Here is a 14,203-nt window from a genome sequence, read left to right as displayed (position 1 = left end):
TGCGCTTAAAACAAAAAACCGCTTCAAAACGGTTCTGCCAGTCTAGTATTGCAAAAATCTGGCAGAAACAAAACCGTTAATAATCGCTAAATGAAATTCTCTGCCGGAAACGGTTGTTGCATTGTTTCCAGAATGTTTGCCGGAATGTTGGCAGGTGTCCGGTGTTTGGGGGGGAAATCTGCCCGGCACATACAAGCGGGTTAGAATGGTTCATGGCTCGAATAATCCACATAAATGGTTACTTTATTTTAACCATGCACGACTTTGACAGCTGATATATCCCACTTGTACTCGGCGGGCAGATTCCCCCCAGACGGTTGGCTATGTCTGCCAGCCATTTTTGCCGGAATTCTGCCAGAATTCTGGCAAAAGTCTGACAACAATGCAACTATCATTTCCGGCAGAGAATTTCGCCTAGCGGTTATTAACAGTTCTGTTTCTGCCAGATTCTTGCCATACAAGATTGGCAGAACCGTTTTGAATAGGTTCTACATGTTTAGCGTCTTGGTTTCATTTTTTCATTAAAAAGTACATATGAAAGGCAATAAATTATTGCCTTCATACATACTAATTATGACAATGTTATTGCCAATAACAGTGCTTTCTCACTACCAAACATACACATATTTCAATCTCATTTAACTCGTCTCAAGATTCGTTTTTTGTATGTACATGCGGGATTGACAAACAGCAAATGAAGTCGAATAAAAAAAGAAAAAAGAAGGAAGAGAGAAATAAACAAGACACATACGGCGAGATAATATGGCAATTTCGCCTGGACAATTTTGACAGCTGCCGGAATGCAGCCAGCCTTCTGACGGTTGCCAGAATTCCTCACAAGCGGGATATATAGCATTGCGTACGCTTAAAAGTAGTTACTAAAAAATTTTGTTTGGGTTAGAATCATTTCGATAGTCCCACGACAAAAGGGTCTAACCGCAAATGAGAGCCTCTCTTTGTTTACTTTTTCTTTTGATTATTACGGAACCATTATTACAAATTCTCTAAAGTTTCCAATGTAAATCGAAAGCTTGTAGTTTTACTTAGAAAGTTTTGCGAAGAGTAAAGCGTCAAATATAAAATTAGTTCGGTACATCGTGAAAGAAAAAGTAAACAAAGAGAAATCGTCATTTGCAGTTAGGCCCTTTTGTCGTGGGACGGTCGATTTACTTATAAAGTTTTATTTGCACATGAGCCAAAAATTGAATAACTAGGACTATTTAAATATTGAGTAATTCACACACAATACTTAAAATTTATATATTTAGTAATTCACTCGCAATACTTAAAGTAACCCTACTGTGTTTATTTATTATTCCGTTTACAATTGATTTCTAACTTCGAGACATTATATAAAGCGGCGGTCGCTTGGAGTAGTGTGTCAATCATGTTAGTAATGATCAGGCACCAATCAGATACTTATTCCTCATATATGACATTTGAGCACATTCGTTTCCATTCTGAAGCACAAAACGGAGCATTCCTGGACACAATATCTGCGTCGATTGCACAACCAAGAGCACAGTTTATCATTCTGTTTTTTTGCAGACAAAACACCGTTTGTGATAAGCGACTTACACTTGAATTACGCGATCTCACTAATACCGTTTTCGTTTTAGAACCTACACGCGGGCAACTCGGAATCTGAGTAAAACGAACACGTGGTACGCGCACTAAACAACAGCTCATATAAAAAAAGAAAAAATAAAAAAACTCGCATGGATGCGTGGTGCGACCCGAGAAAATTTTCAGAGCGAAACTACGCGATTGAAGTCCGATCTAGAGCGACACCAGGTTGCTAAAACAAACTCATCAAAAGTTGTTTTGGCGACTCTGGGTCAGCTCTCGGGCTGCTCTGATCAATAAACGAAAACGGTATAACAAAAAATAGAACCTGTTGCTACAAATGGTTTGTACCCCTTTCAAACTGATCTTGCGAATATAGTGATTTTCGCTGTCGGCTAGAAAAGATTGCGATGCGATAAAATAGCGACAAAATGCCGCAAAGATAGCGAAACTGTCATTCGCATCGATTCAACCCCTTCGAGACCATAAGCCAGAAAAAAATGTTTTTTAAATTGACCGTTACATTGACTAATTTTTTATATAATATTAAGAAAATTTCAGTCATAATGAATTCATATTGATTATGCGTATGTGGCCGATTACGGCTACAACTTGCACGGATTTTTTAAGCGTGTGCTATTTATTTGACATAATGTACCATTCAGAAGATCCGCCTCCTTCCGTCACCACCACCGGAACGTCAGCTTCCGTCAAATTTAGTTTAATACTTTCTTTACCGGAACGTTCACACGCTCCGTCCGTCAAGCCGTTCCGTGACGGTGACGTTACGTGTGGATGGCTCCATAAGAATGCATGTAATTGATGTTGATGGTGCCGGTGACGGAGATTGACTGTGACAAAAGAAGACGGATCATCTGAATCGTACATAATGGTTATTTTGTGCTTAGTTTGTTCCCTTTTCATTTATATTTTGTATTAATCGACGCCTTGGTTTTCAAAACCTCGTGCTTTATTCGATTGTGCTATTTGTCTACTCTAAAAAGTTGGTCGTCTTTGACAGATATGCTTTCGATGAACATGATGCTTTCGATGAACAATGAAATAACAATTGTCGCTAAGGAATTTTACCAGTTGAAAATGCAATTGGCCTCAATCCAACAGCTGATTAATTTTTCTTTTGGCTCTAATGCTAGTTAATTCCAATACAACAGACAGCGAAGGGGTTAAAACAACTGTCCAATTTTCTGGCAGTGATGCCAGGTGAAATTTTAGGCGTCTGCGTATGAGAAATGGTCCTATGCGACCTCAATATTAAGAAGTATGACGAAAAACCAAACGAAAAACCAAACGAAAACCCTACAGTAATAGCAAAAGTCATTAAAATGGACGATTGTTTATAAAAATTTCGAAAATCTGCAAGCAAGTCGGCTTAATTGCAAAGTCTGCTAACAAACGAAATTGCAAATTTATATACCAATCTGCAAACCTGGCATCAGTGGTTCTGACGCTCATTATTTCGCTATCCTGCGACGATTCCGTCGCATTCTATATCCAGCTGAAAACCACTATAGTAACATAAAAACGAGTTCTTGCGTTAAACTCAAATTTAGAGTAAGAGTTACTCATTATCATTGATGGTAACTACTCAATTTTTGACGATTCCATTTCTCATTTGAAAATGAGTAACTAATACTCAAACTCTGAGTAACTTTTTCTAAGCGTGCAGTTTAAAGTACTGCACTTATATATGGGTATTTTACTTTAACCGTGTAGAGATTGTGATTTTGCTTTTTGATTTTTTTCCCAAATTGTTAATCATGGATTATCTGATATCTAACGTAGAAAATGTAATCTTCAAAATAGAAAAGGACTTGAATGAACAATTTGGAGCTCTTCCTCTTCCTTTTCCCGGGATGGACAGTGAGTTCGTATTATGCAGAACTAATCATCATTGTAACATATTTTCTATATTTTAGAATCAACAGCTGCTGTGTGCTTGTTTTTCAATTCGACTGATGGAACAGAATGTGAAAAAGGAACTGGTTGCCCTTTTCGGCACATCCGTGGTGACCGTACTATCGTGTGTAAACACTGGCTTCGAGGCTTGTGTAAAAAAGGGGATCAATGTGAATTTTTACATGAATATGACATGACCAAAATGCCCGAGTGTTATTTTTATTCTCGTTTCAATGCATGTCATAATAAGGAATGTCCGTTTCTTCATATCGATCCGGAAAGTAAAATTAAGGATTGCCCATGGTACGATCGAGGCTTTTGTCGCCATGGTCCTAATTGTCGTCATCGACACGTTAGACGAGTCTTGTGTAATTTTTACTTAGCTGGATTTTGCCCCGAAGGATCTACATGCAAGTTCATGCATCCAAGATTTGAACTACCACCGCCACCGGAAACAAAAGATCAACTTCCTAAGCGTCCTCCAACCTGCCACTATTGCGGAGAGCTTGGTCATAAAGCTTGTTACTGTCCAAAAATGCCTATAGAGGTATGTGCACAATCTATTATCTATTACCGAAACCGAAACGCTGAAATAGATTATGGTAATGGATACTCTATAAGATTAAGCTCATTTATATAATAATTCTACTTCTTTCAATCCTAGTATCATAATGTTTTACTTTAGAGAGTTTGAAATCAGTATCAAGTTTTAATTTTCAATTACCATTTCCCTTTCTGACAACTCCATATTTCCTTCGTTTGTCACATCGATAGTCCCACGACAAAAGGGCCTAATCGCAAAGGAGCGCCTCTCTTTGTTTACTTTCTCTTGATTATTACGGTGCCATTATTACAAATTCTCTAAAGTTTCCAATATAAATCGAAAGCTTGTAATTTTACTTAGAAAGTTTTGCGAAGAGTAAAGCGTCAAATATAAAATCAGTTCGGTAAATCGTGAAAGAGAAAGTAAACAAAGAGAAAATGTCATTTGCAGTTAGGCCCTTCTGTCGTGGGACGGTCGATATATCTTAATTTCTTTTACAATATTTATGTACGTTGTTTGTACTGAAGCCTAAAGCCAATACCATTTACTTCTAGTCTTGGCAGTATGTATGTGTGAAGCCACCATCAGTTCAAGGCATTACCAGTGTATGCGGGTAGACTTACAATAGATGAATTTGATTATCAGATAGCTTTCATATAACTGCTGTTAAGAAGACCAAAATGGGTTTTGAAGTTTCGGTGCCTTCCAGCAAGAGCATCCGGCCATATAATAAAGAATTTCGCTATACCAGCTTATACCCGCCTGATGGTTTGTTTGTTAGAAGGGTGCGTCTTACTCATTTCAGACCTTCAGGGAGAAACATTAAGCTTCCCCCAGGTGACTCAGGTTGGCAATCCACTCCATCATCCAGTCATTCACTTGTAAGATACCCTGATGCACTCCCTGCCCCTCTCCGTTTTCGATATAATTGAGCATATTACAATATAATATAATATAATACAATATAATATAATCACCCTTATTCTTGTATACGGCCGTATGCGATACGCTTGAAAGTATGCCAAATTTGTATTACCGTTTACGTTCGAATCAATGCATAAGAACAACGCCAATCTAATTTTAGAACACCAGTTCTGGTAGACTTAAGTTATAATGAAGAATATTTAATATCATTTGTTATTTGACTTGTTTTTTTTTTGCTGATTTTGTATCATCATGCTTGTTTACGTCAGTATCTACTATTCGACGAACACATACTTTCGAACGAATGCGAGCAAGCCATTCTTGTTTTCACTCGAATGTATACGAACGCGCTCCCTGTGCAACGGAAGGTCGGCATCGCAGGTATTTTTTTTAGGAAGATTCCAAGCATCAAAGAGAAGACAAATGCTATAATAATAAATGAATATCGTACTCAAGATCAATTTTATTCAAGTCAATAAATAAAATTTTGGAATTGAACTTCGTGCAAATAAAAAAAGCAGCCCGATCTGTAGTATCTGCGAAAAATAGGTTGCATTTTTCTTTCAATTTTGTCATGTTTTCGATAGTCTACATATTTATTACATTGATAAAATCATGCATTTAATATAAATGGCGTATTTTTAGGCTGTGAACCATTTCACGGTTAATTTTAACTTTTGGTTAAAATCTGACACTTGAGTGGTTATTTGGTGTCGAGTAGTTAAATTTGACTAAAACTGTGGCTCATTTCAAAATTTGACGGACGGAAAGTTATTTGGGTTTATTATCCACTGGAAATAATTTCAACTAAGGAATTAGTATTAGAATTTTCATTGCGAGATTTTTTTCAGTGTTGGAAAATAACTATCGATCTGTCAAAAATAACCATGCTCTCGAGCAGGGTTATTTTTGACAACATCAAATTAACCACTCGAGTGTCAGATTTTAACCAAAAGTTAAAATTAACCGCGAAATGGTTCACAGCCTTAATAAATTACATTATAGATGTAAAATTTAATGCGTAAAAACTTGGAACCGCGCATATATTTGAAGGCTCGCCAGAAAAAAACAGCATTTTACTATGACTGCTATGCTTTCTAAATGTTTTATTCAAAACACAAATTTATAATTTGATTGCAAATCACTATCAGATTCGAAAATAAAGGGTTTAGCCGGGTTTCCATATAAAAACTGCCCCCAAACAGAACAAAAATTGATATACGCTGTTTGAAAGGGTTTATATTTTAGATGATTTTCCCAAAATTTTAACCCTGTAACTGCCATATTGGTGGAGTAAGGGTGGTTCTTCTAATTTTCATTTTATTCAAATTTTTCAAAAACCTCTTTAGCAAAAAAATTGAAAAAAATCAGGAATATTTTAGGAATTATGGGAAACGTTTTTTTTTTTTTTTTTTTTTTTTTTTTTTTCAGAATTTTTCAAAGTGTATTTTATGTGAAAAAAAAGTTCAACAAATTTTTTTAATCGCTCTTACAGTTTTGGTACCACTCTAGATTTTACATAAAAAATAAACCATTTATGAGTACATTACGCTGTAATGTTTTCAGATTTTAAAAAATTTGGACGGGTATAAAATCAGACTTTAAACGAAAATCAATCGGAAAACCATGCGTCTCCATCAAATTGTCATCTTCCAGTGGAGACACATGGTATTCAGTTCTAAAATCATGTATCACATGCCGTTGCGTTTCCATCTACAACTTGAGCTAAGGGCTTGAGTATTGAGTAATGATAAAAGAATTTTATTCCTTATGTTATTTACACACGCCCGCACGCCTGGCTAGTTTTACCAAGAAATGATGTAGGGAATGCATTAGTGAACATGTGTGCCAGCGGACGGTTGTAATTCGTTTCTAACTTCAACATCTCGCGGGATAGTTTGGAGGTCTCGAGGTTGGCTATTAGCAGTCCTAAGAAATACTATAAACTAGATAGAAATCAAGTCGAAGCACCTGCAGCAAGTCCCGGAGACCCAAAAAACGTATCAATTCGCATCGTCGATTTTCTATACAAACATGTTCTTTTAAGCTTAATATTTTCAGTTTTGCCTTTCTCTAATAGAAAGGTTATGCAATCACTTGAAAAACCGACTAGGGGCCAAGTGTCGTATACCATTCGATCCACCTTTGACGCCTCGACGACCCAATGCCGCTACGTCGCGTCAGACTACTCGACTGATCTCCGACGATGGATCTAGCCTACACCGACGGAGAGTCCCGGAGCAAAAAAAATTCTCCCGCAACCGGCGCATCCGGTACCCGTCCACGGCCCGACCATAAGGATGCCTGAGTCGATCCAATGATGCCGGTTGGAGGATGGCTTCCGGTGCACTGGTGCTTCGACGATCTTAACGGTACTCTGCGATCTCTTTCAACTTGTTCGGGTACATTTCAGCTGCGGTGGACGGACCCTTGATTTTCGCCACCACAACTCGATACGCGTCCCCCCAGGGATTGGCGTCTGCTTCTCGACACAGTCTCTTGTAGCAATTTGATTTGCTACACACTTAAATTTTTTAGCTGAGTCTCGGCAAAAAAATGCCGAGATTCGCACAGCCGAGTAATCAGCAATCATCTCGGCAAAAATAAAATTACTGAGCGTCTCGGCACCTTAAAATTTGACAAACGTCAAATATTGCCGAAATCGTCAGCATAAGATTTACTGTTTGCTTAGTGAAACGTTCACTGAATATTCGGCAATCCAATAAAACGAAAAAATGAAAAAAATAAATTACCGAATCATCAGTAATTAAAAATCTAGTCAATTAATTTTGTTTGTAATTTCTCAACATAATAAACACGCCATTCAGGATCAAAAATTCATTTTAATAACACTTTAAGGAGGCTTACAAATTTGTTGCCAGTTGTGCTGAAAGCCTCTACCTGAAAACATGTAGCATAAAAAAAAGCGGCGTTTCCAGATGCGACCACCTTGAGTCGAGCTGGAAATATGAAAATAAAAATATATATTGATTTTTGGCTTACAAAAATGTTCAATATTTAATGATGCATATACGGTATTGTTACTTACTTTGATCTATTGCATTATTCCATGCCTGGGGTTATTTTTTCGCTTATCCTCCAAAGTTTTGTCTCGAGGACGCTTTGAGCCCCGTGTTGGGTGCTTTTCCCTTATAATCGCGAGTGCTCTGATAAAGTCGCTTTTTATAAAGCGAAACATGTCACTATATTTATTCAATATTTTTACTTGTAAGTGGTTCCACGCTTCTTCGAAGATTATCCATTTTTTCACTCGAGAATTTCATCAGAAAATAATCGCACAATGCGTAGCGAAAATGTAACGTGGCAATAAATGACAGCTGTCGTGCTGAATCTCGGCAACAGCTAGCGCATATTCCGAAATCTCGGCAAACGTCTCTGCTGATGTCGGCATATCTGTTGTTTACTGATAAATTCAGCAAGCAATTATGCCAAATTTCGGCAAAGTGAAGCATTTTACCGAAATATCAGTGAATGCATTTAACGAAGTTCAGAAACATGCGTATTGATTACTGAGCAATCAGCAAATTTACGTGTTGCTGATCAGTTTCGGCATTTTATTATGCCGAGCTCAAGAAATGGTTTTAAGTGTGTACGCTTAATCTCCCGTTTGAAAGCGAACCGGGCTTCCCGAAAAACCGACTTGCGTTCTTCTATGTCTGTTTCCGTCCTTGCTCTCTGGGCCCGCCTCTTGACTCTGAGGCAAGCAGCTTGTAACGTACTGAGCGTCTCGTTCCACCAGTGAGCTGGGAGGCGGCTATTTGTTGGTTCCGATTTTCGCAGCATTGGGGTGTCGCAAGCCATCACCATTTTTCTTTTAAGTTCGGTCGCATCGATGTTATCGACGCCGCCGTCCGGTCGAATTGCCTCAATAAAGAGGTCCTTGTAAAAGGTTTTCGTCTTCCACTTTCGCCCATCGGTAATCCTTCTCCGTGTCGCCGCAGGGATTCGTTGGCCGATGCAATAGTGTATCGCATGGTGATCGCTATGTGTATATTCCTCGCTCACTTTCCACCGAGTGTGTGTCTGTGTGTGTATCTGTGTGTGTGTGTATGTATGTGTATACAAGCAAACCTTGGTGTTACACTCCTGTAGTGGAATTTGACCTTCTATTTCAACAGACTTCGCAAACGATTCAGAGTGTACAGAACCATTGCATGGCTAGGCTACGATTCTACTAACACTACGAATCCTTCCAGGTCGAGGCTCGTATGTGTATACACAAATGTCAGATAATCTCACTAGGTTTTCGCGGTGATGGCTGAACCGATTTTGACGAACTTAGATTCAAATGAAAGATCTCACGGTTCCATACAGAATTCCTAAATTTCATCCGGATCCGACCTCCGGTTCCGGAGTTATAGGCTAAAGTGTGTTCAATATTGTACACCGTCACTCAAACCGGCGAAACAAAAAACGTAAAAAATTTTCTAAACGGGTCTCAAAACTACACAAATCTATAGTCATTATCATTAGGCAACTAATCAAACCGATTTCGGCTATCCTGGTTCCCGGTATTCGGTTCCGGAAGTACCGGAAATAGTGGTCATATATACAAAAATAGATCTCACTCACTTTTCTCAGCGATGGTTTGACCGATTTCCATAAACTTAGATTCAAATGAAAGGTCTTCTGGTCCCATACGGAATTCCTGAACTTTATAAGGATCCGACTTCCGGTTCCGGAGTTATAGGGTAAAGTGTGTTCAATATTGTACACCGTCACTCAAACTGGCGGAACGAAAACCGTAAAAAATGTTGTAAACTGGACTCAAAACCGTTCCCGATCTTAGGGTCAAATGAAAGGTCTCATGGTCCAACCAAAAATTGCTGCATATTTTCGAATATAACAAAAATTTAAATCTTTGTTTAAAGTGCGATGGCAAAATTGTATAAAATCTAAAAACATGAATAAAAACTAGTAGAGTTTGTACGTCATGTTAGTTGGTGGCCGTACTTCGATTATATCGGTTTTCGGGTTCCGTTGCCGGAGGTGCATATAATAGTGAACCCACTCCGTTTTCTTAAGGATGACCTACGCAATCAAAGCACTGTTTTATTCTGTATGTTATGCACAAACAATCTCTATGTTTCACTAGGTGGATTAAAACAGGTTTTTTGTTATTTCCTGAAGAGGACCCCTTTTCGTTTCGGAAAATCGTATTGTTTTATTGTTTTAATCGAAAGAATGAATGTATTAACTAAGAATGAATGAGAAACTGAGCTATGTATAAAAATTGAATTTCAAACGCTTAGTTAATCGAATTCGAATTTTTCTATTTCTGTTGTTTCGTGGAGTACTTTTCTCACGTATCAGCTCAAGCCCGTTTATTATGCATCTAGAAGTCGTCTCCATACAGCTCAGAGTATGACCACTCTTTGCCTCCATTTGATTCCACTTGCTCGCTATGCTTCTCTTTTTCTTGAGCCTTCCGAATCACATTCAAGAACCATTATCAAATGTTTGCCGTCTGTTATCCTGATGACATGTCCAGCCGATCGTAGCTGTCCAATTTTATCTGTACGTATGATAGGTGGATCTCCAAGCAGCTGTTGAAAACCTTGGTTTATACGCCGTTGATTAATTTCTTATGGTGACGTGTTACTTTTCTTTTCCGCGGTCATAAATGAATGAATACACGAATTCATGAACCACCACGATATCGTCGCCACGCACCATTTTTGGAGTGGAAAGATGTTATATTTTAAAGCCTTTCCCTCTCGTACATTTTGTTTCGACGGATTTACTGTCAGTCCGATCTCAGTTTGATTAATCCGTCTTTATGAGCTCAAGCCGTTTGACTTTAGCTGTCTTGTTGAGCAGTTTCAGGCAACTTGGCTATTCATACCATGTGATACAGAATGTCGACGAACATTTTACCTTAAAACTGATAGTTTTTTAGATATCGCTTGGTTTCGAATTTTCCTTGATTTTGCGCTTGGTATCTAGGAATGCTTTTTTCTTCAAAAGAACTATAATTTAATTGTCCTTTAGATTTTTTACTAGATATAGTTATTATTTCATGTTTCTCTCACCGATCCTTCCTTATGAAAATTCATTCTTAACCCCTGAACTCAAGTTGTAGATGGAAACGCATGGTGTTTAGTTCTAAGGGCATGTGATATATGATTTTAGAGCAAAATACCATGCGTCTCCATCGGATGATGACAATTTGATGGGGACACATGGTTTTCCGATTGATATTTTTTAATAGTCTGATATAATACCCGTCCACATTTTTCAAAATCTAAAAAAAAAATAACAGCGTAATGTACTCATAAATGATTTATTTTTGATGTAAAATCCAGAGTTTTTTTTTCCTTTATGGGCTACTCTGGCCGAGGGGGGTGGTTACAACGATCCACACTTTCCATACCGGACGAACTAGGCTATTGTGCCCAAATGAACACTAGTAACGAAGGAGGAAACCGGCCTATCATTGATAGGTTCTCTCCAGCATGTAACCCAAGCGACAGATTCCTTTACGGTTATAAATTTGCAACGAAAGATACGAATATCTTCTATTGCAAGTTCACCAGAGAGTTTGTCACTTGGGCAGGAAGTGTGTGCTTCACCCTGTAATCAGTCAATCATTGAGTCGTGCGTCTGTATCGTATTAGTATTTTGTCATCCTGCCAACTGCTTATGTGTCTTAAATGTCCTCGTCGATGAGACTTTGGAAAATTTCGCTTTGTATCCGCTTCGGTCTTGGCCCTGCTTTCCTATACACTGAGGTCTTTTTTATGCGATCTTTTTTTATGCGGTTTTTTTTACGCAACTTCTTTTATGCGAATTTTCAGAGTTATGCGGTTTTTTTATGCGAAGTTTCAGAGTTATGCGGTTTTTTTTTATTCGAATTTTCAGAGTTATGCGGTTTTTTTTATGCGGTACGTAAATTCTCATAAATAAAGAGTTCCTAAATAGATGTAGATATGTTTGGTCAACTAACACTATCCATTCTAATCTGCTCTGATTGTTTCTATCTTTGTCGAAGTTGCGTTACATTTCCTTTTCCCCATTGCATATCTCAAGCTGATAATTTATCAAGAATAAAGAAATAATAATAATTACTATAACAATAATAATATCAATAAGAAATAATAATAGTGACAATCACAACAATAATAATAACAATAATATTTATAATAATACAATAACAACAACAATAATAATAATAGTAATAATAAAATTAAATAATAAAAAGATAGAAATATTGTGACTTACCAAAAGTTAATATGTCATCAAATGAGTTATTACATGAAAACACCTGTTTTTCGTCGTTTCACTGGGGCTCTTGATTTGTTTTCAATTTCCTTTTGGTATTCCTGTGGCACCCTAGGATTTTTCCGCTCCATGTCGTTTTTGTCTATAATCTTTTATTTTGATAGTTTCTCGTGATAAAAATAAAATAAAATCAGGTGTTAGTAAGCTTGTTAAATTATATACACTAAGGTCTCTTTTTACACGGGGGTTACGTACCGTGTCAAAAAAATCCGTGTAAAAGAAAACCGTTTTAATTGCGGAAACCGTGCAAAAAAAAACCGTGGAAAATTTGACGTAATAATTCCAAAAACCGTAGATTTGATTTTTTGTTTGTTTTATTTTGGATAAAATGTAACTTTTGATAATTTGAAGGGGAAAAAAAGTTTATTTGTACTCCCCAATTTATACAAGGTGCACATAACTGTGAAAATGTAACTGTTGATTCACAATATAAACGGAAATCTAAAAAACAGCCAGAGGTTACGAGAAGGGTCCAGTCATACTTAATAAAACACATTGGATGATAAATTAAAATTAGAATACTTAGAAAACGCGTTGTACGACAAGCAAAATAATATAAATGGCTCATGTCTACTGTATAATGCATTCAGTTTTCAAAAAAAAAAACGATAATACTTTCAAATTAGATCGTTCGACTAAAGTGCTAGTAACACCACCAATAAACACTTTCACTACAAATCAAGCTTGAGAATCAGTTCTTTTCAATTCCGAAGGTGCGATGTGTAGTAAACACTAACGATCTTAACAGTCATTTTCAACTAAACTGAGGAAAAGACATGGGTATTGGATGAAGATCTATGCACGCAGAGACAGAATTAAAGGGGAAGAATTCATAGAGATGAACATAAATCAAATTATAAAAGGTATTACTATGTGTAACGCTCGTATATTATTTAAAGGAAAAACAGTACATTTGGCATAAAAATCAAGGAAATACAGTACATCGACTTTGAAAATACAGTACATTTTACAGTACGCATTTTTCTAAAAATAGTGAATAAAAAACAAAAGCAAATAAATTTGATCAGCATCTTACGAGGAAAACAGATTAAAAAACGAATACAACTATGTAATGAAAACCGCGAAAAAGCCACCGCAGAAATGGGACTCGAACCCGTAGCAAGCCAAATACGGGTAAATCGTTTTGCATATTAAATTATCCTGCATGTGAGACACACATACAAACAGCCTAACTGAACATAAGAACCGAGCATGTTCAGCTGTGCTCGGGCCTTATGGCGTTCATTTGTAGTCATTTCTCAATAATAATCCCTCCGCAAGGTGTTTCAGCCCTCAATTAGTCCGTTTTTTTTGTATGTTTCATATGCAGGATAGCTTAATTGGAAAAACGATTTAGGAGGATAGGAACTTTTTCGGGTTCGAGTACAGTCTATGCGGTAGCTTTTTCGCGGTTTTCATCACACAGTTGTATTCGCATATCATGTAAAACTTACTCAATACGGCTCTACGTCTTAAGAAGACTAAACAAATCGTTCAAAGCAAATTCATAAACTCAATTAAAAATTTTAAAATTCGCCAAAAACTGAAAAATGTGCGAAAGTAATAACATTTTTTGAGAAGCGGATGCTTTCGATAATGATTTTGATTTAGACCATATTTTCTTTTTGGTTGAGACATTTTCCTTTTTTCAATCATCAAAGTTTCGCTTGATTGTTGTGACGCGCTCTGAACAAGAATTATTAATGAAAAAATTTGTGTGTGTGGTTGTTGTGTTCTCATTAACATTCGCTACGTGTTGTTACTGCTCTTGTACTGCCACAGATCGAAATTCGATGCGTTGAAGATTTAAAATTCTGTATTAAATTTGAGTGTGAAAAATACAGTGTAAAAATACAGTACGAATTAAAATACAGTAGATTTGAGGGTAAAAAACAGTACACAGTATTTGAGTCGAAAATACAGTACATTACTGTAAAATACAGTACGGAT

The 14,203-nt window shown here is 37.0% G+C and overlaps 1 protein-coding gene across 1 annotated transcript in view; it reads left to right on the top strand.

The window, feature by feature from the left end:
• Positions 1-3,283: 3,283 nt before the first annotated feature.
• LOC131432815 (cleavage and polyadenylation specificity factor subunit 4) overlaps positions 3,284-14,203 on the top strand; it is a 78,227-nt gene continuing 67,307 nt past the window's right edge. Inside the window, exons 1-2 of the mRNA XM_058599347.1 lie at positions 3,284-3,447; positions 3,504-4,030. Of these exons, the coding sequence (XP_058455330.1) occupies positions 3,345-3,447; positions 3,504-4,030 (630 nt within the window). The 5' untranslated portion in view covers positions 3,284-3,344. The remainder of the gene's footprint in view (positions 3,448-3,503; positions 4,031-14,203) is intronic.

The sequence above is a fragment of the Malaya genurostris genome, chromosome 2 (genome assembly GCF_030247185.1).
Source record: "Malaya genurostris strain Urasoe2022 chromosome 2, Malgen_1.1, whole genome shotgun sequence".
Classification (NCBI taxonomy): domain Eukaryota; kingdom Metazoa; phylum Arthropoda; class Insecta; order Diptera; family Culicidae; genus Malaya; species Malaya genurostris.
This window is presented reverse-complemented; position numbering and strand designations above follow the sequence as displayed.